At 47.6% G+C, this 25,037-nt stretch overlaps 2 protein-coding genes across 3 annotated transcripts; both read left to right on the top strand.

Moving 5' to 3' along the window:
- The first annotated feature begins 5,903 nt into the window (after window positions 1–5,903).
- LOC144167740 (domesticated amidase effector 2-like) lies at window positions 5,904–13,125 on the top strand. 2 transcript variants are annotated; one of them, XM_077696918.1, is made up of 4 exons: window positions 5,904–6,178; window positions 9,324–9,408; window positions 11,226–11,488; window positions 12,086–13,125. In XM_077696918.1, exons 1-4 carry the CDS (start codon window positions 6,110–6,112, stop codon window positions 12,200–12,202), a joined length of 534 nt encoding a protein of 177 aa, XP_077553044.1. In that variant the 5' UTR covers window positions 5,904–6,109; the 3' UTR covers window positions 12,203–13,125. The 2 variants fall into 2 exon arrangements, with proteins under 2 accessions (XP_077553044.1, XP_077553045.1); XM_077696919.1 differs by lacking the exons at window positions 5,904–6,178; window positions 9,324–9,408 and adding an exon at window positions 9,442–9,768.
- Window positions 13,126–18,796: 5,671 nt separating this feature from the next.
- Window positions 18,797–22,485, top strand: Nd-b8 (NADH dehydrogenase (ubiquinone) B8 subunit). Its single transcript, XM_077700184.1, has 3 exons — window positions 18,797–18,971; window positions 19,335–19,441; window positions 22,257–22,485. Exons 1-3 carry the CDS (start codon window positions 18,877–18,879, stop codon window positions 22,346–22,348), a joined length of 294 nt encoding a protein of 97 aa, XP_077556310.1. The 5' UTR covers window positions 18,797–18,876; the 3' UTR covers window positions 22,349–22,485.
- Window positions 22,486–25,037: the final 2,552 nt, after the last annotated feature.

The following is a 25,037-nucleotide window of genomic DNA, read 5'->3' as shown; positions in this document are numbered from 1 at the left end:
CTGTCTTTGAAGCACGGAGCTCTCTAGCGCGAGGCGTAAACGTCTGTCCCGGTGTTTTAGTATCGTGACTAGATGAGACGACTATTACGACGACGATGACAGGACACACCAACCGTCCCAACCCCTGAGGGGTTTTGCCCCTAAAACTCATCCAGTTTATGTTGGAAAAGTTAGGCTAGAGGAGGCTGGCACTCCTAGCATAGTGCGACGAGCTTTCGTTAATTTCTGGCTAATCCCCAACAAAGGTATGCGCAATAAGTGGGTATTTTGAGTATTCCTGGTAATGTTATGACCATCCTGAATACCGATTCGTACTGTCGAGGTGCTTTAACGCGCTGTCGTGATCAAAACGAAGAAGGGTCCTTTCTCAGCATTTAAAACTGTGGAAGTCACTCACGACTGTCTGTCCACTATTTTTACGGAATGGATGCATTTGCCGCACTCAGCGCCGTTCTTTATAACTCGGAATATGGCACAGCCACACAGGTAACAAAAAAAAGTTACCGAGGACATCTAAATGTAGGCCTTAAGACTTGATACGCGACGGCGTTACTTCGCCGTCGACGCAGCGTTTCGGAACGGTGGTGCTGCGTTCACCATCCATGCTCTCGAAGCTCTGAAGGTCGGCTGAGAGAGCGAGACTAGCAGCAACTGTTTTATAGGCGCCTTAGGCCGCTGAGAGCTCACCACTTTGCCAGTCAAATCTACCTGTAATGCACACTAGGTCTCCGATAAATGAAGGGCAATTTCTCGTCGAGTTATGACCGAGCGCTTAACACGCCATACCAACGTTTTGAGGGGCCCAGTGCGACCGTGATGAAGTGCACAACCATAATGGGTAAAACGGAGCTGCTTCTAGGGCGGCAAACATTAGTGCTGCACACGACAACAATGACTGATCGGTGCGAGTACCAACGGCGGATCGAGAACTAACTTTACTGCGCAGGCGCGGCGCTGGCCGAAGTCACGCATGATTTTGTTCTCGTATACCGAAACGCCTCCTCCTCTCCCTACTCCGCGGAGCAACTTCGTATTCACCCCGAGCAAGACTGTTCAGAACCCGCTGATTCAGATGCGGAGGCCGACATCGATACAGAGGACGGTGCTGCTTTGGCGAAGGCCGAGCGGAAGGCCGTTCTTCGAAACAAAATTCCGGAAGACCCCAACCCGTTGCCCCCCGGATTCAGCCGATGGGCAACAGTGCGGCTAAGGCGTATCAGAACGGGCACGGCCCTTACGCCTAGCACAGCTCACTATTTCTTCGGGCGTGGAAACCCGTACAGCTCTCCGAACTGCCAAAAATGTGGTACCGGTGCCCTGCGCAGTGCGCGACACCTCCTGTGGGAATGTTCAGCACTCAGTGTTCCTAGAGAACGCTGCCTAGAGACCCTTGGCCCGCTACGACCGGCAGACTACGAACTTTGGGTCCATCCACTTGGAGCCCCACCTCACAGGAAGCACCTGCTAGACACTCTGCTAATTTTCATCAGAGAAGCCGGCATTGAGGACTGCTTCTAGCTGCCTTTCTTTCCACGCTCTCCCCACTCCTTACTTCCCATCCCTTTTCCGACTCTTGCCCGAGGCCTCCGGTCATGTCAAGGGGACTTCTTTCCCTCTTTTTTTTCCAATAAACGTGTGTTCTCTCTCTCCGTTTGTCACTCGCTGCGCTCGACCCGAGCTTTAGGCGCGAGTTGGCTTCTGGCCGTTACTTTTTGCATGGCTCGGTTTCCACATATAGAATTTTTTCACACCCAAAAAAATCAAAATCAAATCAAATCTTTTTATTCTTAAAATGAATTCTGGACGGTTCCCTGACTAAAAGCTGTGAATCAGCTTGAAGGAGGACAGGGAACCGCATAGCAGCCAGCGTAAACACACCAGTGTACAGTGCTTGATACCAGGCCGGCAGCACAGAGGAAAGAAAACAAAAAGAAAGAAGGTAAGAATTTGTAATAAAAAAAATAAAGAAAATCACAGAGTAAACGTAGGTTAAACATGCGTTAATATATATATATATATATATATATATATATATATATATATATATATATATATATATATATATATATATATATATATATATATATATATATATATATATGCGCGATTGTTATGGCATATTAGCAATACACAGCGTTATTCGCAATAGCAACACAGCTTAACACAATGCCATAGAAAATACACAACGAGATGTAATCATATCTATACTGTTTCGTGATTCCTTGTGTGAACATTTGGCCGGTGTTTCGTACCGCCCACTTTGAAGGGCTTCTGGAGCGTCACTTTGATTGGTGTGACGTCTAAGCACGCGCGCTTCGCCATTAGCCCTTTTTGCGTGCACGGGTTGGAGGAAGGGGTGGAGGAGGGTGGCGTGGACGCGCTCACTGATGACATGCTTGTGATGATGGGAGAATTCAGCGTGGTCGTCGTACGGCCCGACTCGACCTGACTGCGGTCCTCTGTGGCCCAGCAGTTTAATTGGCTTGGTGCGTTACACAGACAGTGAGACGCCTACGACGCGGGCGGGAAACTGACAGCTCCGTGTTTGTCCCCTTGAGTAAACTGTAGTCATTCCAAGTTTCATTTAGCTAATTAGGTAGGTATAGTATGCTCAATCGCAAATTGCAAACGAACGTGTTTGCTTTTGTGCACACCTTGGACTTAGACCATGGCCAGCGAAGCTGCAGGTTCGCTGGCCATCTTTCTTCACAGAGTGGAGGGACACTATTTTACTATTCGTTTCCTGTTGCTTTCCTGTTGTTTGTTTGTTGTGTTTGTGCCGTGCCAATAAGATGGATGGCAATTTTTTTTGTCGCTCTCAATGGGGTCTATTCTTGTCCGTAGTGGCCCACAGTTGCATATCATCCCCTTTTATCCAGATTTGCCGTCCATTACATTATACAGTAAAAGCTAGTTAATTCGAACTCGAAGGGGACCATAAAATTGTTCTAATTAAGCGGAGTTCGAATTAGCGGGAGGATGCTAGAATGAATGGACACCGAGCCACACTGCGGGGGCAGCGAGAGCACAAGAAGCTACCTCTGGACTCGTTATCGCGAATTAGGCGCTAATGCACGTTTGTGGCTGGTGATTTCGTAGATAATATTCATGGAGCTCGAACAGCGAACGAAATTAATTGATCAGTCAGCTATACGCCAGAAACAGGCACCGACATGCATTCATGTGAGCAGCGAGCCGTAATGTCGAAATAATGACGATGTTTATGCTGGAAAACGTACGTTTATTTACATGGTAGGGTAGATTCAATCAAAATTAAAAGTAATCGGTCGATTACGTCTAATTTGGGCCGACGTCTGAACCTACTTCTTCTGCGAGGAGCGGTGGAAACCAGTGGATCCCAGTTCGAATGAACCGTTCTGGGTACCGACGCGTTCGAATTATCGGGAGTTTTCACCATTGAAATATACATGGCTGTGCCGGGGCATGGGCGTCTGTTCGAATTAACTGAAAGTTCGAATTAACCGAGTTCGAATTAACGAGCTTTTACTGTATTTCCGATTTCAACGCGCTGAGCGTTTTGTAGCCTACATTTCTTCAACGAACAGCGCAGCAACCCATCATGCGCTTGCAATCGACAGAAAGCAGCGAAAATAGAAGAGCTTCATAAAGGCGTCGCGAGTCATGTGGGAAAGAAAAACTTAGGAAATACTCCTATAGCTATTCCAGCGTATTGCATTAAAGGGGCCCTGAAAGGCGTTTTGAGCACACTAAATTGACTAGCGCAATCGTTAGATTGGGTCGTCAACGTCATCTGTGCCAAGTATTACTATTTTACGCGCAGCGGAAAGCTCACACTTTTGTTGCAAAGTTTGTCGCTTTTTTCTCACCCTTTCCTTCGTGTTTTTGGACGCCGCCATCTTCACATGTCTACATCATCGATTCCCAGATGTTCGTCATGGGCTAGACATCCTGCTATTGGGCGGCTTTTTCACGCACTTCCGGCAAAAAGATGAGTCGTCTGCTCAGCGTCGGCTCGCCGGCTGATCTGCCAGCGGAGTGCCGGAGTGCTTGGACATTTTACGACAAACGAAACAAGTGTAAACAAACGCTTAACCGTTTGTATTGAATGCAACAGGGCCATAACACGACATGAATATTCTCTTACTTGAGTACGTTCCATAAAGAAAGCGTTGAAGCCCCGTGGCACTTCTTTCTTGCAATCGCAGAGAACGCCCTGAGCCGAATGCCCGGGTTGGACGCATACATTTTATTCAACTTCCAAACAATCCAGAGATGCGTTTCGAACGAACACAACGTCACAACATGCGTTGCAAGTCCGAACCGCGATTGACAGACAATGGGTTGCCTCCTCCTGCCCCTCGTAAATTCGGCACTCACCTCGCGCGCGGTTTGCGGGAACGAACAGCAAGTCACTTAACTCTGGCGCACAAGCCGAGATGGCTTTTAGCCACGCACACTGCACATACCCCATGCGAGGTTGAGTCGTACGCCGCTTGAGAAAGATACTCCAGACCATGGGAAGCACTATCCACCCGCAGAAGCACAACGCATTTCATCGCGAAACAAAGGCGTCCACAACACACACACCATCGCCTCCTGTAATGCCAAACGCATCTCGCACTTCGAAATGGGAGTGAGTAGTATGCCTGCAGTGCCCATATGCCGCGAGGTGGGGCCCCAAGCTGAACCGGGATCACGCAACCGTAACTGACTTCTAGAGCGGGTTGTGCCTTGTTGCCAGGGCAACCGATGTTTGATATTGTCAAAGAAATGGTGCTCGCTCCAGCGCTAGAAAGCTCAGAGCCGCGGCGGAGCATGTTTTGCCAACGTTGCCGCTCTCCACCACGCGTCGCCCCAAGCTGAACTGGTGTTTTGTGCACGGGTCCTGTATCGGTTTAAAATGTCTTTTTCACATGCCGCCGGCAGGAATTACCACCGCCACAAAGTAAGACCCGGCACCAGCGGGGCCACATCTGATACGGCGCTTTTTGGATAAACAGTGCGCTGTGCATCCAAGGGAGCGAGCGGACGATCCTCCCCGTGCGGCTGCGAGTTCGCCGCCGATAAAAAGTCGCGTGCCGCCGATAGCGATAGCAAAGTTCTGTAGCAACGTACACCGCGAAAGGGCAAGGCCAGGCCGCCGCACACATGGGGCCAGACTTTTCGTTCGCTTTTCCAGCCTTGAGCGGAGTGCGAGATTCATGGTGTCAACAGAGCTTGCCCGTAGCAGACGGCTGTGTGAGCACCGCAATAGCGGAAGCACGTCACCGCCGAGGAGCGCAGCATCATGGGAGGGAAGGCTCGCTCGCCGTCAACAGCGGAGAGTCCGTTGAAAGGAGGAGGAAACGCGGCGCGACGATAATGCGCGGTTTTTGATTTACGATTTCTCAGCTAATACTCATCGCTTCAACAAAATTCTTGCGGGAGGAGACTGCTAATACATTGCTTTATTTGGTTACATGCACATCCAGGCATCCGCGGAAGGTATTTCAGGACCCCTTTAAACGCAGCGCCGCGATTTTACACGGTTAGCACTGGGCCATGACAACAGCGTTCGAGTAACGGCGCTCGTGGATGAGCTGAAATTCGGAGTCTTGTCCGTTTTTGAGTGGCGGGTGCTACAGCACGAAACGGATAGCGTAAGGTACAACCGGGTAACCTCACTGCTTATGTCACAACTGCACAGAACGACAAACAAAACGCAGAATTCCTCTCCTGGCCTTCGAGGTAGGTTGACAGGAGCGGACGACAGGAAAGGCGGAGATTAGGTACAGTGACTAGATACTGAAGTGTGAACAGCGCACATTTTGGCAAAAGACAAAGCAGAGAAGCGCACAACACAAACGCTTGTTTTGTCTACTTATTTGCTTCGTCCTTCGTCAATATGTGCTCTGTCCGCACTTCAGAAGAGGCGAGTAACGGCAAAGGAGGTGTCGAGGTTCCGGCGTCACACAACGGGTCGTTATCGGACTTGGCCTACGCTTTTCTTTTCTCGATGCGGTGAGCACATACGGCGTAAGTGTGACCAACCTCAGGAATTTCCTGGCTGTGGAGGGGCAACGCAAAAGAGCGGACGCCTCTTTTACCAGTCAACTATAGAGTGTCAAGGGCTTCAACGAGAACGGGCATGCATGTTTCCAGGACCGTCCCGGCGATAAGCTCCGGCGCTGTTGGAGGTTACTCCCCGGAGTTACAGGTAAGGAAACGAAAAGTCAATGGCATATTACAGCTTATCTCGAAACTTAGGTGAGTACCCTTCAAAGCACTCGCGATTGCCGACTGTAGTCTTCTTCACAGGTGGGTCAAACAAGGAAGTTTCGGGCAAAATCGAACAAGTGGAAATTCATAAAAGCTTTTACTAGACGAGCTTGAAGAAAATGCCACCAGCTCTCCGTTCCAGCCATTTCGTGTTTTCAGTAAATGAGTGACACACCTTGTCGAAGAAACTTAGAAGGATTTAAGTTTTAAAAATTAGGAGTGACTGCCTCCAAAGTTACTCAAACTGAGATGTGAAGCTTTCTTAAACGTGTCGGATATTCGCTTTGAGTGATCGCTAATTTTCTTCTTTGAAAAGTAGGCGAGGTTTCTTGGTATAACTAGCAGACGCGACTAGCAGCATCACGTCCAGCAGTATGGTATCCATAGCGGCAAACTCACATGCGGACGTGCTGCTGCAGCAGCACGTCCGTGTGTGCATTCGCCGCCATGCATGCTCGTCTCAAGCGAAACGACATAATTCTTACGTAAAGTATTTTATGCGTAGCATTCTTTGCCGAGTACCCCCAAAGTCAGGAGCGTGTAACGCCCTGCATTTCCACAAAAATGCATATTTCGCAAAAGTTATAAATGTATTCGTTAGAATAACGTAAATGGAGGGAATTGGTCGAACGAAATTTTGAAAAACTAAAAAGTAACAAAAATACAAAATAATTACGGAAAATTTCAAGACGTATACCGCATGGCATCTCCACAATAATGCTGATTTCGTGAAAGTCGGAGCAGCTTACGAGAGAGAGAGAGAGAGAGAGAGAGAGAGAGAGAGAGAGAGAGAGAGAGAGAGAGAGAGAGAGAGAGAGAGAGAGAGATAACTTTCATTCACATAAAGGGTTAGGGCGCGGTGGGCACGACCCGGAGGGTCGCGACGACTTCAGCCGCTCGAGTCACGAGCTCTTTCCTTATGGAGCTGGGGGTCCGAGCGGCCCAACGCCTCCATCCACTGGTCAGGAGAATTAATTGGAGGGAATGGGTCCCCTGCACAAGCCCACATTTGGTGCTGGACCGTGGCTTTTTCACCGCAGCGGGGGTAGAGCGAGGATGGGTAGAGGGAGGGGTGGACATGATGAAGGACGGCTCTGCACGGTAGAGATTTCGTTTGGAGTTGGCGCCAGAGGCGTTCCTCCTCCAGAGTGAGGGATGAGTGAGCGGGGGGAAGCTTGCGACGGGAGAGGTGGTAATGCTGTGTGACCTCCCGGAATGTGAGGAGACTGTCCCTGGTCGATCTGGCTCCATGGAGGGAAGAGTCCACATCGTACGCCCGGGTGACAAGTGCTCGGGCTGCCGTGTGGGCCGTCTCTATCCCTCCAATGCCCGTGTGAGCCGAGAACCATTGGAGTTCGACCGTGTCGGATGGCGAATTTAGATCGAGAATTTTCTGTGCCGGGGTGAAAATGATCCCTTTGGCAAAGTTTTGAACGGCCGTTTTCGAATCCGAAAATGCAATTTCAGGGGTGGGCCTTTGGGTTAATGCTAGTGCATTTGCCGCCTCTTCCGCGACATGCGGGTGACGGGCGTGAATGGTGAAGGTTGCAAGATGGTGAGATGACGTGGAGTGAATTACAGCAATGGTGAATGCATCTTTATGCCGATATTCTGCGGCATCGACATAGAGCGTCGCTCGCCGAGAAGGGGGAAATTTTTTATCTAGTGTCGTGGATCGATGAATCCGCCCGTCAAGATGAAATTTTGGGTGCATGTTTTTGGGAATCGGTCGAACGAAGCTTACGAAGTTGAGGACCAACTAGGAACTGCCCGCCCTTTCGGGCACGAACCACTACGCAGGCACGTTAGCTCCGCTCAACGTATCTCTGCTCGCGCTGTTCTGGCGTTCTCCTGGAGCCTCCCCACGCGCTTTGTACTCGGAGCACTCATATGCCTCGGTCGTTGCGAGTACAACGCTGCAGAGCCACGTATGCACGCCAATGAGACATGGCACGCACTCAAGCGCCACTTGCTCTTACCTCAACAGTGCAGGAGATGGGTAACTTTCACAGCATAGGCTGCCAAATGTCGTGGGCCTCACGTGACCGGCCAGCGCCAAATTGAAACTGGTGTGCGTGTGTCGTGCCAACTCAACTGAAGCCGCTCTGTATCTGCAGTCGTGTTGGTGGGGTCAAATCACGGCGCTACAAATAAACAATTCGCGCCGCCTCGTGGCACCATCGCTGCGAACGTGTACGCTCCTCCGCGGAAAATGCGGATGTCCGAAACAGACGAAGGGTTGGAGTGCGGAAGAATCGTGCCTGTGATCGAGCTGCGGTAACCCCGCACCCAGTGAAAGGCACAACGGACTGATGAGGTTGCACAGCCCAAATCGTGGTCATAATTATACGACTATCTGTGACGCAACCGCATGGGAAAATCAAATGACTGATAAAAAACAATGTCGGTTCACATGTAATAATTTGAAGAAGCACTATGCAGCTCATTCTGAGCATGCGCCATGGCGCGTGATTGCATGGAAATTTATTAACGCTATGCGATGAAATTTAGAATAAAGCCGCGTTCGGACCGTGGCTACTGTATAGTTTCTTAAATTCTGATTGATTGATTGATTGATTGATTGATTGATTGATTGATTGATTGATTGATTGATTGATTGATTGATTGATTGATTGATTGATTGATTGATTGATTGATTGATTGATTGATTGATTGATTGATTGATTGTAGGGTTTAACGCGCCGACGCAGCGCAGGCAATGAGGCACGCCGTAGTGGAGGGCTTCAGATTAATTTTGACCACTTGGGGATTTTTAAGGTGCGCCGAAATCTCTTACACACGGGCGCTTTTTCTTTTCGCCATGGCGGCCGGGAATTGAGCCCGCGTCCTCGTGCTCAGCAGCCGAGCGCCTTAGCCACTGAGCCACCGCGGCGGGTGTCCTAACTTTTCCGTTGCTGAGCTCACCATTCGTACACATAGAAAGAAAGCAGACGGCACTGCGGCGTTTTACGTCAGTGCCACAATTTTTTACTTGAGCCCTTCTTTACTTGGGTTTGTAAGAAAGTGAGCTTAGTGAAAAAAGAGGTCAGCTTCGACAAGTCCGCCGTTTGGCTATCATGCAGGTATTGCATCGGTCTCTGCAAGCCGTGAAGCTGGAGAGAAAGGTTCAAACCGGCGCCGACGAGGGTCAATTGTTACGGTCACCTGGTGAGTAATTCACGGGTTCTTCGTAAAGCCTGACGTAGAGATAGATTACGGGATCGAGTGCAAGGGCAGCGCTTTTATCGCTCTATTGTACTCGCGGCATTTATCGATACAGCTGTGGAAGAGGGTGACAGGCGGAAGCTAATCGTTCATGGTGCGTAAGAATCTCTATACTACGACACACGTCGCGCAACGTGGGAAACCCCAAAATATAGACGCTGGGCCATATAAATACTTCAGAATGCGTCCGATGGAATGGCTTTCCCGCAAACGTTGGAGACCAAGCCACTGCGGAAGACGGCGGCGAAATGAAGGCTGTCGGCGTGTGCAGTAGTGCTCTTCTGGTTCTCGTTGTGGTCACTGGTAAGCATAAGGATTTTTTTACGTTACCTTTGAAATGATTGCTACAGGATAACCGACAAGGGGCAGGTTGTAACGTATAGTTAAAAATCCCACTGTTACGAATAATACGGAAGCTTAGCCAGGCTGTGCTGACCTGGGACGGTGACCATGCCCGATATTTAGCTCGTAACAAATTATTGCTTTCTTTGGCGGAATGTCATAGTTTCTTCAAAGACGAGTCGTATGAAGCCTGCGGGAAATGCCACGTTCCATATTAGACCAATACACTGCTGTTCAAGCTCATATCATGACTTCGGGGCTTTCGGTTCGTATATATTCGGTTGTGACACAAGGCCGAAACTACAGGCTGGCTTTAATATTAATTCATAACATGTGCTTACCATACGTAAAACCTGCCTTCACAATTGCGAATATGTATGAAAAATATAGTTAACAATGAGAACATAGTGAAAGAAGTGCGAAAACAACTATAAGGTCCCGGAATAAGAGCCGACGACTAAGGTTACACTCTCAGCTGAGGATTCAAGGGGGAAAGAATATTTTCGAAGTGAAACGCCCATTGTGGCGGGTGTGAGAAAGTGACCGGATAATGTCACAGTGAATACCAACGCGACTAAGAGGCTTCGCAGCTGCGACCTAGAAACGAGGTGATAGCGGCGCCTGATGGACAATATGGTAGCGGCTACATTGGTTTCGTGGCCACGCCAAGTTCCGGCGGCCCGGCGGAAGGCCGATGGCGACGTCCGCGCAGTTTCTCCTTCCTCTACCAGATTCCGCCAGCTTAAAGTGCTCCAAAGGCTTGGGACGTTATTTGGCCGCTCCCGGAATCGAAGCCTCCGGAAGCGGCCAAATTTACTTTTTACCACCTGCTGTTAAATTATTTATGTGCGTGTAGTCATCCATAAAAAAACATCTTTTGTCCTGTCAATTAGTCTTTGCTTCACTTTTTTGCTGATTTATTCCTGATGGAAATTAGATACGCCAATCTTGTTTTGTTTTGTAAATTGTGAACCTTTTCCTTTTCCTATTTTGATGGGTTAGTTAAAATGAAATCACCCTTTTTATTTTTTTTTTGAGCATGCTATATGGTTGTACTGTTGCTGCCAATATTTTTTTTGTAATTATTACCTCTGTAATAACTCATCGAGGGTCCTAGTACAGTCACAGACTTTGGGACCCTTGTCTGTAGTCCATTAACTTATGTTCTTTTCTTACGCACTTAAATAAACTTCTTCTTCTTCGGCCACGCGAGCAGCGGCGGCGCGCGGCCTCCTGAACTGAGGATGCCACCCACCGTTCTTTTTTTTTTTCAATAAACGTTTTGCCTCCTCCTCCTCCTCCTCTTCTTCTTCTTCTTCTTCTTCTTCTTCTTCTTCTTCTTGTTTCTTACTTCGTAACCCAGGATGATCGTACAATGTATTCCATCTTGCTCTTCCCCCGTTCAATGCGTTCCGCAGTGAGCGAGGCCATCGAGTGCGTGGACCCGCGGCCCCTTGTGGACGGCTGGGTGACCAGCATGGACGGAACGGACAGCGCGGCCCTGGTGCGGGAGAAGTGTACGCACATGCGCGACCACTCGGTGCTCAGCTGGAGGCCCGGCAAGCACGTGCGCACCAACTGCGCCAGCATCCCGCGCTGGACGGCCATCGCGAGCTTCGTGGACGGAGAGTACCGCGGCAGGGCGGCCATCTTCGAGTCGTGCGACTTCCTCGGCATCTGGGTGAGCCAGCCACTCGCACTCGCCCGGAGACACACACGAGCGGGCGAGCTGGGAAAGGAACAGGGACCAGCGCAACTATGAACTAGTTGGTGCATCCGTCATGTCCCCTGCTAATTAAGTTCTACAAACCAGGCACTAAGGGAAAAAGGGCTGACAACGACGGAGGCAAGCGAGCTGTCGTTGGCTCAAGCGATGACGCAATCGGGATTGAGGCGGTACGTGGCACAAGTATACAATGAAGTATAGCGTGACAGCTGAGTGTGAAAATGTGTCTGTCATAGTATTAAAGACGGCGTCCGCAATTTTTTTATTTAAGTTCGTAGCCTCCGTCATCATTCTTAGAAGCCGTGGACACTATATTTCGCGTTAAAGGTAAACGATTCGAGCTGAAAACTCGTTGTGCCCGTTCTGTCGAATTAAAACCAAAATGTTATTTCTTCAAATTAAGGGCAGCAACCAGGGTAGATAGTTCGAAATAGTTTCATTATTTGGTCAGATTTAAGCACCGCTGACGTTCATGGCATTTGTGTTCAAATGCCAAACCAAATTTGGTTTGAATATATACGGGCTTAACAATGCACGTTCTCCTCTTCGCAGGCGTACTACCAAACAAGCGACAATCCCGTGGACCTCCGGCTGATCCGCCACAGGCGATGCACACCTCATAACAACGCCGAGAACTTCTATGTGGTCGAGCTTTGGCCATCCTCTTGAGCGTAGCCATTTAATGCTACGCTAACGAGTTGACGAAGCGAACCATCGCGCGACAACACAGGTGCCGAAACGTGCGATACCACACCACAGTGATTGCACTTCGCTTTTACGTGCAAGCGTAAGCGCGAGCCATCTGCGAAATCGACGAGACGAAGTGGGAGGCCGCTTAGATAGGAGAGGGAAACGAGCAAAGCAGGAGGAATGCGCCTGGAGGTGGCGGAAGTGAAACAGCCGCTCCGTGCGCCGCTCAAGGTCAAAGCGGACGTGCAAGCACAACGAAAAGCACAGCAATGCGCCCCATCTCTTCCTTTCTGATATAAGCCCATGTGAATTACTGAAGACTGCAGATTGAATGTTATGTCGTGTGCACGTGAACAGCCAGCTGCCGACTAATAGCACAGCGAGTTACCATGAACCAGCGGGCCCATACTTCCACGTCAGGCATATATGTTGTGTGTGTATCCTGCGTCAAGCCCAACAGACCTGAGATCACTCAATCCCCTCTACAAAGCGTTCGTCACCGTCACAGTCATCGTCATCAGACACAGTGTGGTACAAGGGACACTGCTGACATACTTCCCCAGCATCGCTGGCCGGGCGCAAGCCAACATTAAATGCGGTCAGCCTGGTGGGGGTTCTCTGAATCGGTAATCGCCGCGTTGGAAAACGCTACCAAATGTGAGCTCAGTGCTACTCGGACTGTTGGAGGACTGTGATCTCCCGACGTTTCGTCATTTAACGTCCTTTCGCGTATCGACGAGTTGTGCGATGCATGAACCACGTGCTCTCGTGTTCAGTGGACGACTTGCGCCTGGTTTCTAATGCGACAGTTTAGCTCAATATATGTTGCATTAATTATTGTTTTTCATTTGTTCAATGGTTCTACATCATTCTTCTCGATGAATAAAGTATTTAACACTGAATGTGCTTTTTGGGCCTGGTTCAGTCAAGTTTAGGTGTGTGAAGTCATGTAACGATCTCCTGCTATTAAATGATAAACGGTTTGGCTACGCCAACCATACAATGTAGCGCCAAAGCAGTATACGTTCTTACTGATCAAGCGTTGTTTATAGGGTACACTCGATTGAAAGAAACCTCGGACGCGAATCCTCTTGCCACGAAAAGGGAAAGAAAGCTTCTGTAGAAACAACACAAGCTGGTGTTATCTGATAACACCAGCTGCTAACACAGATAACACCAGCTGGGACCAGCTGGTTTGAGCTGGGAATTTAACCATAAACCAGCTGGGACCAGGTATACATTTTCTGCTGCAGGCACGTAACTAAATATGTAATCTTTCATTCCAGGAGAAAAAAAAAATCACTGTTCTGCGTTGAATTTGTTTGTGCATGATAGACCAGCCCAGAATGGATTCTCTTCGATTCCCTTCTGTCTTTACCCTCATCTCTGACATCAAAATGTGTTAGTGCACGTGGTGTCGACCCCACAACAAAGGCATTTTACCATAACCACCACCTAACAAAGCAAATTCGTAATGTGTGTAAAAAACTTGTGTCTAGTTTGGTCGCATTTCCAATGCAGTCCTTGCATTGCACTTTAATTCAGTGCCACATTCTTTCTTTTTTTACTTTAGGGAGTATGGTGGCTATCTTACGTATTTTATTTCACACCGTTGCATTAATAACAAAGTCGAGCACTGAGAATTGGAATTTTTAATGCGAAAGCATTGGTTAACTCAGTGGGTCCGAAATTCGGCGTCCCTAGCTGGCACTCAGACAGCAAACAATATGGGCGGCGATCGCGTTAGCCATAGCAAAGACTCAAGCCAATACCATCATCCCCAACTATCAAGTGTTGTGTAGATGAATAATATCCAAAACAGCAATGTATGTTCGCCCAGAATCCCCCAAAATAAATATAGCACTAATTTGCATGCCTGCCCATTCGTTACTCCGCGGCAATCAAGCAGCCTTTGGGTCTTGCAAAACGGTCACCATTGTAGGATGATGACCTGGCGGAACACCCTCTCACTACTTTCAGCGACAAACACGTTCCCACACAAACACATTCCCACACCCCCCGAGACGCGCCATCCACTCACACTCTATACCTCCTAGTGCAAACATTGTAACCAACGCGCTCTCTATCCCATGGTCTGGGAGTGCCAAAATAACCCAGACTTGAATCCAATTCCCAGTTGTACCTACGAGCAGTGGTAGAGAGAACTTGTCATCTCTGCCCCAAATAGACAGCTGTGGCTGACCGAAAGAGCGAAGACGGCGGGTGGAACTAACTAAGGACTCTGCCCACCCACCACTTGAATAAGGTCTTTCTCCTCAGCCTCTGAAGGGGATACGGCCCGTTCGTCACATGGTGTTTCGTCATAGGCCGGTTCGTAGTAGGCCGTTTGGTTACATAGGATCATTCGTCATAGGCCGGTTCGTAATAGGCCGTTTGGTTACATAGGATCATTCGTCATAGGCCGGTTTGTCACTTCGGAAAGTTGGTCACAGGTGCGCAAAATAATGTCCACTGTGTTGTTGTTTTTTTTCGAAAAAGAGAAACGAGGCACAGGTTTAGTTAGTTTTTTTTTTTTTGTACTTTGGGCCGTACATCTAGCAAAGCTCAACAAAGAATGCAAGCCAGAGTGGGCAAGTAGGGGGACGTATTCGGACAAGAATATAGATACGAGTTCAACAACCCAAGATAGAAAAGTGAGACAGGGACGTAGCCCAACAAAATTCTTGGAAGACGGGCCAGACGTCCGGTTCTAGATTTGATACCGCGCCGACGCAACGCAGGCGATGAGGCGCGCCGTAGTGGAGGGCTCCGGATTAATTTTGACCACCTGGGGATCTTTAACGTGCGCCGAAATCTCGTGCACACGGGTGTTTTTGCTTTCCGCCTCCATCAGAAAGCGACCGCCGCGGCCGGGAATCGAACCCGCGACCTCGTGCTCAGCAGCGCAACGCCTTAGCCACTGAGCCACCGCGGCGGGTGCCAGCAGTCTTCTAACTGGCTGTTTAAGCTTACTTTATTGTGACTGGTATGTCTGCCTCTGCCAGGTGCAGAACACGCTGTGGTTAGCTGTGGTTAGTAGAACACGCTGTGGTCCGGTTCTAAGTGGTCCCGTAATAGGGAAAGTGGTAGCACCGACCTTCTCGTTCTTGGAAATTTCACATGGGCCATTTCGTGTCACTTATTAGCGGTTTAATACAAGTGGTGCAACTAATTATTTAATGGACCTTTCTCCGCCATCTGCGCATGCGCGGGGCGCCGGTCCGCCATTCTTGGCAGTAGCTCTCGGGCAAAATAAACAAAAGGGCGCCCCCTCAGCTAGCTGCTTGGGGAGCGGTTTTTATATGCTCATTTCGGACAGTTCGAGTGAGTTCTTATGTGCACACAAAAAAAGACTTTCCAAGGAATGGGGCAAAAATGACCACCCTGTGAGCACTTTTTTACCAGTGAGGGAGCAACGAAAATGAAAAAAATTGAAGAAAAAGGAGTGCTACGGCCACTGCAAATTAGTCACACGAGCGCGCGCCTGCTACCGTGACATTCATGTGAAAGGCAAGGAGGACGGGTGGGAGCGGTATGGACTAGTTTTTTTTTTTTTTTTTTTTTGGCGTGCCCTACTGCCAGTTTAGGATCGCCGTGGCGGCCGCTAAGAGGACCGGTACTGCGAAAAGGTGTTCAAAGTAGTTATAGTCATGCCTCATCACCACTTACGTCTAAAAAAAGCCACGAATTTTGTTTTTGCGTTCCTGTGACGAAGTTTCTTAAGTGACAAACTGGCCTATGACGAATGATCCTATATGACCAAACGGCCTATTACGAACCGGCCTATGACGAAACGCCATGTGACGAACGGGCCTACACCCCCTCTGAAGCGCACAAAATGGCGGACGGTTTAAAGGATTTAAAAAAAGTTAAAAAAATTGGCGCAGCTTGCACTAGTGGTGCAAGGATGGAGAAGTAACATAGCTGTGGGTCGACCTACACTGCGGATCCCAGGAGAGAAGGAGAAACCAAACTCCCCCCCCAGCAGTGTGCAAATCCGTTTTGGACGGCACTATAAAGCAAAGGCCATTAAGGTGTGTACAGCGTTTTATTCAGTAGCAGTCATCGTCATACCTTTCGTCGTCGTCTTCCGACGTTACGCTGCTGTGCCGTCTTCTTGTAGCGCGTCCTCGCCTTTGTAGACCTCCACTTCTTCAGTTCTACAAGTGTGGATTGTGAAGGGATCGCTCGACAGATTCGTCATCATCGTCTTCGGCGCGGCGGCACGATCGCTACACGACGACGGCGACGAAGGCGGGAGCTCCTCACGTGGCGTAAGGCCCCGCGCAAGCCTGGACGACGCGGGCGGTCGCCGCGAGGCACGCGCTCCCGTGCGCTCGGGGTGTTCTGTCTCCGACGGACGGATTTGTGTCGGTTTATACAGCTGTGCTGTTAAGAATGCTCTGATTGGCGCCGAAATTCTCAGCGAAGTTCCTGTAAACAAATTTAAGTTCTTGGGTGTGAAAGCGAACGGGTATATTAGGATCTGAGTGAGTTTTGTACCAGGACACTCCTGAAGGCGAGGTGGACGCTCTGTGGATTTTGACCCAAAAGCGTATGTTAGATACATGTGCTGAGGGACATGAGCAATTTTAGCAAGTGGCAATTAGGCTAGCAGCTAAAGCACATTCCCTCTAAATGTCCGCTTAGCGTGCGATGCGAACTCGTATGTGCCGAGTCATAGTAACTGAGTAAAGGAAAGGATGCAACGGAAAAGAATAATGAGAAACGCGCCCGGAACAGCGCCCCCCCCTCGCCTCCTCTCTCACTTTTGAGCGTCAGCCATCGCTAAATAAACATGTATTCCCTCCTTCCCCAGGTTCCTGTGTGTTTAAGTGGCACGAGTTGAGATAAAATCTTTAGTGCTGATGGGTATTCCCCCCACCCCCACCCCCCTCACCCTCACCCAATGCTTCGCCATACTGCCAGGTCATCATCCTACAATGATGACCGGTTTGCAAGACCCCAGGGCTGCTTGATTGTCGTGGAGTAACGAATGGGCAGGCGTGCAAATTAGTGATAGATTTATTTTGGGGGATCCCGAGCTAGAACCCACAGTATACTGTTTTGCATATTCTTCCCGCCGTCTGCACAACTAGGTCACCCTAACACAACTCTTGACAGTTGATGATGGCACTGGCTTGCCAGGGACGCCGAATTTCGCACCCACTGAGTTGACCGATGCTTTCGCATTAAAAATTCCAATTCTCAGTGGTCAACTTTGTTATTATTGCAACGGTGTGAAATAAATTGCGTTAGGTAACCACCAGATTCCCTAAAGTAAAAAAAAAGAATGTGGCACTGAATAAAGTGGAATGCAAGGACTGCATTGGAAATGTGACGATGCTTTGGTTAACGTGAAGCAACTAAACATATGCAAGTTTCTGACACACATGAATTTGCTTTGTTGGTGGTAATAGTAAAATGCATTTATTGTGAGGTCGAAACCACGCGTGCACCGGTACATTTTGGTGTCAGGGATGAGGTTAAAGACAGAAATGAATAGAAGAGAAATCATAAGTATACGGGTCACATTCTGAACTGGTCTATCATGCATAAACAAATTAAACGCAGAACAGTAACAGCTACTTGCAATGTTTGGTGGTATATCGAGTTTTATGAACAAACATTTAGACTGAATGACCCCACATAGCAATACAAAGAACTGTAAACATAACAGAACAATGCAATGTGAGTTCCCTGGTGAAGCCCACGTATAAAGCTATTCTAGTTCACTGTAAGCGCACGGTTGAAGTGTGATGCCGTTGTTTCTAAAGCATTGTTTTACCATGAGGCTAGCTTGTACATGGTGCGTTGCATTATGTCCGTGCTAGTGGACGTGGGGTCATTTAAAGGAAAAGCCGACAGCCAGTGTCTATTATCTGCGGCTAGGTGCTTCATGGCAACCAACCATTTTAGCGCTGCTGAGGATAAGAGCGGCAGATATCCGACATGGCAGCTATAGTGACGTCAGTGCAAGCTATTTGGTAATCGGCGATGAGTTGCGGTCGCCTCTCGAAAACGAAAGAAGACAGAGGCCCTGAACGTAACCAATGTTGGAGGTTTTAGGGATAATCCCAATGGGGAAGTCTGAAGGTTATGCCCCCGTCGGGAGCTACGCTTTAGGGGGTGGATGTCCTGACTGTAACCTATATATGTTAGAGGTTTTAGAGATGATCCCAATGTGGAAGTCTGTCCGCTTCCACATTGTAAAAAGCGTACAGAAGTAGGAGGTACGCTTTAGGAGATGGGATGAGCACTTTTTTTGGGACATCCCTGGGACGTGGTGCGTTGTCACTTCCCCCGAGCTGCGTTGTATGCTGGTGAACTCCCAAAGGAGTTCAAAATATCTCCGGTCCACTTCTTTTCCACTTTCTATTTCAATAAATGACTCCCTCAATAACTCACATGAAATAAACGAAGGGAATTGGAGGGAATATGTAAGGAAGCAACGGCCCCCACTTCCTGCTAATAAAAAGCTTACCGCAAAACGCTGTTAAATTGTCAGTTGATAACGTCCAAAACTTCGCGAGGTGATAATAACTTAGAAGTTAGAGGCGGCTTAATTTGGCCTGATTAATAAATTTTGAGATGTTTTGAAGCATCCATCATCCGTCCGATTGCAGCCAATCCAATCCAAGCAGTGCGCAAAAATGGCTGGCGCAAGAGCTGCTGCAAAGTTCGGTAGCCACCTAAAAGAACTGAGGCTGCACCTTTGCCAGAAATCCCCTGAAAGTGCCGGTGTTAGGTAAGGCTGGAATCTTTTATCACCTGTCTTTTGGGTGCCATTTTGGGTATTCCGCTTGGCGTCATAAACTGACAGCAAGAGTAGCAGCACAGCATGGTTCTCCTCGTCGATCGTTATTTGATCTCTTGCTCAGTCTTATTACGTGCCCCAAAGATGATAAGTTGGTTGATTTAATTCTGTTTTGGTCTTGCTTAGCTACATATTTGTACATTTTAGGAAAGCTTTAAAGGATGCCAAGGGCAGTCAAGGGCAGTGCGGTGAAGAGTAGATTCTCGATACGTTATTGTGGACATTGTGCTTGTATTAAGTTTCGGAAGTCTTTTTACGGCGCAAATGGGGTTCATCCTACTGTTTTACGTGCAGGGAGTTTGTGATGAAGCACTACCGCGGCGTAAAAAACAGCAACCCAACCTTGCCTGTCCTGATTCGGGAATGTAGCGGTGTGCAACCCAAGGTTTACGCCCGTTATGGTAAGAGCCGTGTTCCACCAAGTTCAGAAACGTGTTTTTTCGCCTGTGCATGTCTTTGTATCTGCTGATGTGGCTACATGAAGCTGTGTAGCGTTATTAAATTCTGTTGTTACTTTAAATGTCAGAACTAAAAACAGCTATTGACGCGAAATAAGCACGTCTGTATTCGAAATGCACTGACCGAAAAGTGAACCCAGGACCTCTCGTTGCTAGAAAAACAGCTTTAGGAAGGTCAGATGTAGTGATAACTCAGCATGCAGCGGGGTCTCAGCCTAGGTCACTTTAAAAACTGTCGCTAGATAAGTGGTGGTGGAGAAAAACACTCTTGATCACTCCACCAAACACTCATAAATTTTCGAACCAAATCACAGCTGTGATGAAACGGTAACATATATATGATGGTGATTGTGGCAGGATGCCCCTAGGGATTGGACAACCAAAGAATCCATCACGAGATAGCATATTTTAACATAACTCTGCAATGGCATCTGACAAGATCCATTTTGCTTTCGCACTACCTTTGCCGTGTGGCTTTTTGTAATTGATTAGAGCTGCGCATGCATGCTGCCATGCTGATGCACGTGTTCAAAAGCTAGGTGTAAAGCTAAGCTGTCCCAGCCAGTTCCGACTTTGTAATACCGCCTTTTCCACTTTAGGTGCGTAATGGGTCTGTAATACTATAACATTACAGACCCATAGTTCTGGGAACACAATGAATACGATACATTAAAGCGGTGTAAAGTTAACGCCATGCTATACTCAGTGTGGTTCCCTAAGTTCACAGATGGGTCATGCATGCATCCCATTAGCAAATGGTGTTGCTGTTTTCTAATCCTTTCTTACTCTGTTGTTAGGTGAATGCCAAAAAAGGTTCTATCAGTTGCCTGACAATGCTACTGTCTGCATTACAAAGAAGCATGAACATGTGGTGCTGTCTGGCTGCCAAGTTTGAAATCTTTGAGCATTCACTTATCATTCAGGGGTGGAACTGGTTACAGGGGTTTGGGAGCAGTCCTGGGAGCAGCCAAAAGTGCCTTTTGTAGCAGGCTTGGAGCAGCCAGAAAGGGCTTTTAGAGCAGTTTTGGAGCTGCCAGAAATGCCATTTGAAGCCGATGTAACACCATGTCACAGCATTATGGTGCCTCCCTAACCTACCTATAGGCCGCTGTGCCAGCTGACTGCCAATTATGTTTCATCTACAGCAGCAGGCATTCTGCCATGCACTAGAACCTACTCCAAACCAGTAATGCAGTTTTTGCACTATATCTGGAGGTTTACAACATGCGCAGTTATCTACCTTCAGCCCCATCGAGCATGTCGTGTTATCACTGCTCAAGGGTAAAACCTCACTCGCAGAGTCTAACAGGATAGGATAAGCCTTAATTCGTGTCTGGTAAACGGCGGCGTTCCGTAAAACAAGGTGCTTGCTTGCATTTTTTGTATTGAACAGCGGTTTCGGTGCTTGCGAAGCTGGACATACCTTTGTCTTCGCTGGACACGGTTGCAAGTGTTGACAAACTTACGCTGTAGACTACATGACTAGAGCATGCTAGAAGGCATGGTTTATGTTGGCTGGGGTCCAGCAGGCATGCAGCTTAATTAAGAAAGTTGCGGGCAACAAAGCTAAGATCGTCAAAAATGGGTGACAAAAGTAATGTTCACCTCCAATAAGCTACTAAATTTCATGCATATATTATTCTGTTTGTGATGAGGCAAAAACATTTTAGTTTTGGTCATTTTCCATTGATTGTGGTGCAGCGGCTGGCACCGGCAAACAAAACCGTGCAAATGCTTGCCTGAACTGACCCGCTGCTTCTGTGATGTTGGCTATGGATGACACTATTGCGAGTCCAAAGGGCTAAACTTAGCAAAATGCTGTTATGTTGGCCTTGTGTCACGTGGTTGTGAATAAATGAAAAGTTTGTATTGACCATAAAATGGGTGGAAATTAGAAGGCTCAGAGACCAAGAAAACATGTTTCAAATGTCATTAGGACAGCTGATGTGTTGACTGTTAATGGTGTGCGGTATTTTCTCTTTGACTACGAACCACAGGTAAACTACGAACCACTTTGACTACGAACCACAGGTTGTATTGACCATAAAATGGGTGGAAATTAGAAGGCTCAGAGACCAAGAAAACATGTTTCAAATGTCATTAGGACAGCTGATGTGTTGACTGTTAATGGTGTGCGGTATTTTCTCTTTGACTACAAACCACAGGTAAACTAAGGCTCTGTGTTAAATGGTCAAATAATGCATTGTGCGGGTTAAATTACACAACACAACCATAAATAACTTGTTGCTGATACTACTATTATTATAACTACTACTATAATAACTTGCCAATACTATTTATTTACAACACATATCTTTGATTTGTCAATTTTATGTGCAAACAGTGTTCCACTTCAGCTGTGATACTCCGGTTAGCATGCTCGTTCTAGCAAAGCATTGTGTTGTCAGGCTTTTTTGCACAGCTGTTTGGAAAAGACTAACAAAAAGTGCAACAGAGCCAACTTTTATTGTTTTCATAATTGTAAATGTCAAGTGTTCGCTCAAACACATATCTTTGATTTGTCAATTTTATGTGCAAACAGTGTTCCACTTCAGCTGTGATACTCCGGTTAGCATGCTCGTTCTAGCAAAGCATTATGTTGTCAGGCTTTTTTGCACAGCTGTTTGGAAAAGACTAACAAAAAGTGCGGCAGAGCCAACTTTTATTGTTTTCATAATTGTAAATATCAAGTGTTCGCTCACATGATGCAGCTGTTGTCGATTATTTGCAATCTAAGATCGTGCTTGTTGCACTGCAGCATTTGGAAAAGAGAGCCATGCTTCACTTGCTGGGCTGTCAGCTGATCAAGTCTTGGCCACCATAGAGCAGATGGCGCAGAAAGCTGTATGAGCAAGCAAGCCGACCACCGCAGAAGCTTGTAGAAATGTCAATCTTTTGTGTTTGTTGGTTTCGCGAGTGGAGGGTTGAGAGATGCACTGCCTTAGAAAATTGTCTATTTGAGAAATAAAGGTATCCGAAAGTCCACAGTCATTTGTCTTCATGGTGGTATCTTACACGGTCATGTAGACGCATGGTGTGTGTGAACGAAGAATAATGCTGCTATTACACCCATTCTTTGTTTTCCTGATGACTGGAAAGTGAACTGAAGATAGTGGTAGCACAAAAATACTGAATTTTACAAAACACAAACCAGTCAATGTTTATTAACACTTGACTGATTTGGGTGGCATGAATTTGTCAGAACAGTGGGGGTCCGATACAGGAAAGCTTGATTATTTGCTCTAGTCATGCCGTATGTTTGTTGTGCACCATTTATGTCGGGGGGAAAAAGCCTTGGGTGTCTCGTCAAATGTAAAAAGTGACTGTGTTCATAGTCATCGTCAGCTCGAACGGTACGAAAAGGCTGCCACTGAGAAGAAAAAATAAATTGACTTCGTGTGGGATTTGACCCAGATCGCCAAAGCAGCAGCCAGGTACCCTAACCACAGCGCGAACCTGGCACCGACTGTGGGGGAGGTTTCAACATGGAGATGCGGCCACTGTGCCTGTTGGAATGATTCGTGTTGAAAGACGAAAGAGACACAAACACCATGTAGCAGTAAAAACGTCTGATAATCTCTAGGCTTTCAACTTCAAAGCAAGTTAGCAAATTTAAGTTCCCGAGGGATTTTTTCCCTGAGGAGGAGCTATACGGTAAAAGTTCTGCAAGCTACTGTTTGCTTGAAGCAGTAAACACTTCTGTTTGTACAACTGCTCATTCGGTTTTAGAAAATTTCTGTGCCTCACAAAAATGCCACGACGACACCATGATGCTCCCAGTGTTTACCTACCCTTAATCACATTGCGCACCAGCAACCAGATGCTCCACAGCACCACCTTTATGACAGAAATGCAGAAACTGGTCACCTTGTGACCTCTGGGGCCATAGCACAGCTGTTCCGTCTAAGAACTGGTTCATTTCACCTTGTGCAAACCTCCTACACAGCCAGTCGGGCACCAGTTGTGATGCGGCTTACCACACCCGTTTGGCTGTTATACGCCATGGTGATTTTGTGCACTACATTGTGAATGGTTCAGTGGAGCAGGATGAAATATTCCGGGTGGTCTCTAGCCCTCCGCTGTGGCATGCATCTTAACCCTGGAAATAGCCGCAATTTCGATCAAATTTCTTGAAATCAGCACGATGTGGTAATGACTGGCATATGCTGAAATAAAATGCTGCTAGGAGAAGAGTGAAGTATGGTTCCTCAACTTGCATCACTGTAACAGCTAAAGCATCCAAAAAAGCTAAATCTTTCAACTTCAGGTAGGGATATCTTTATAACATGTAATCTCAAAATCTCATGCAAGCTCATCCTACCTGCCGTGACTTAACTGTTGCACTGCTGAGCACGAGGGCATGGTTTCCATCCCCGCTGTGATGGCTGCTTTTCAGATGAAGGCAAAAAGTGAAAATGTATTTGTGGCAAGATTTCCACATTAAAGATTTCCTGGGGGCAAAATTAGACTGGAGCCCCCCCCTCCACTACAACACGCCTCATAGCACAGATGTTGACTCCAAGCTCACTGTAACATGCAACCTGAAAACAGTGTGGTGGTCAAATGGTGTACAGCAAAAACAGACTGCACTTCTGACCAAGGAAAGATGTTCACGTTGACTGTGCCTTGGCTTCACGTATGCCTTGGACGTGCTGGCGCACTTAATCACAGATGCGTACTGTTGTGTCAATGGCTTTACAGCGCTGCAGGGTGCGTCCAGGCGCAGTGTTCAGTTTTAGAAAAACCTTTGCTACTCTAAAACCTTAACATTTCTAAGCCTGAACAAAACAGACAAGTAGTGTAAATCTAATTCAATCGGTATGCACGATTTTGCGACATCAAAAGCCGTTTGCAAAAGAGAAGCCAATTAGCTAACTACTTGCCACTGTAAAACTTTGTTACAAGAGACACTGTTATATGAGACACTTGTAGGGTTGCCACCTGACCGGTTTTTGAGACAGCGGGCCGGTTGCCGGTCTGTACCTAAAACCGGCCGACATTGGCCGGTTTTATGGCCATCGTGCCGCGGGTATTTCTTTTTGGCCTTTTGTAAGCGTAAATACATGTACTACGACAACCAATATGTCGACAAGCTGTGCAAAGAAACGCGAGCAGAGGAAATGCGCGGCCGAGCACAATTCCCGAGATGAAACGGGACCAAAGGGACCAAATGCCGCCGGCGCGATCAGCAAGTGCGGTTACTCTTCAGTGCAACTTCTCTGGCGCTCTTTGCCCTCGTCGGCCTTGCGCCATTAAACACCAACCATCATCATACTCTTCAGTGCAGCACATTCAGAGCAACAGCTGAAACCTCAATCGCCTTCAGTGCAAACGTTATGTTGCTTTCTCTGTAGGGAAAAGCTGCAAGAAATGGCATTGCATGTCAATAGAAACAAATGTGGCGTCTTTTTTTTAACACAAATTCAACCTTCTACTCCCCCTCCTCCCCCCCCCCCCCCCCCCCCCCCCCTATTTGAATTGCTGGTTTTTTATTTGGGAAAAGGTGGCAACCCTAGACACTTGGTTATGAGAGCTCCGA

Source organism: Haemaphysalis longicornis, unplaced genomic scaffold (genome assembly GCF_048455015.1).
Source record: "Haemaphysalis longicornis isolate Haplotype H1 unplaced genomic scaffold, Haemaphysalis longicornis Haplotype H1 scaffold_2, whole genome shotgun sequence".
Lineage (NCBI taxonomy): Eukaryota > Metazoa > Arthropoda > Arachnida > Ixodida > Ixodidae > Haemaphysalis > Haemaphysalis longicornis.
This window is presented reverse-complemented; position numbering and strand designations above follow the sequence as displayed.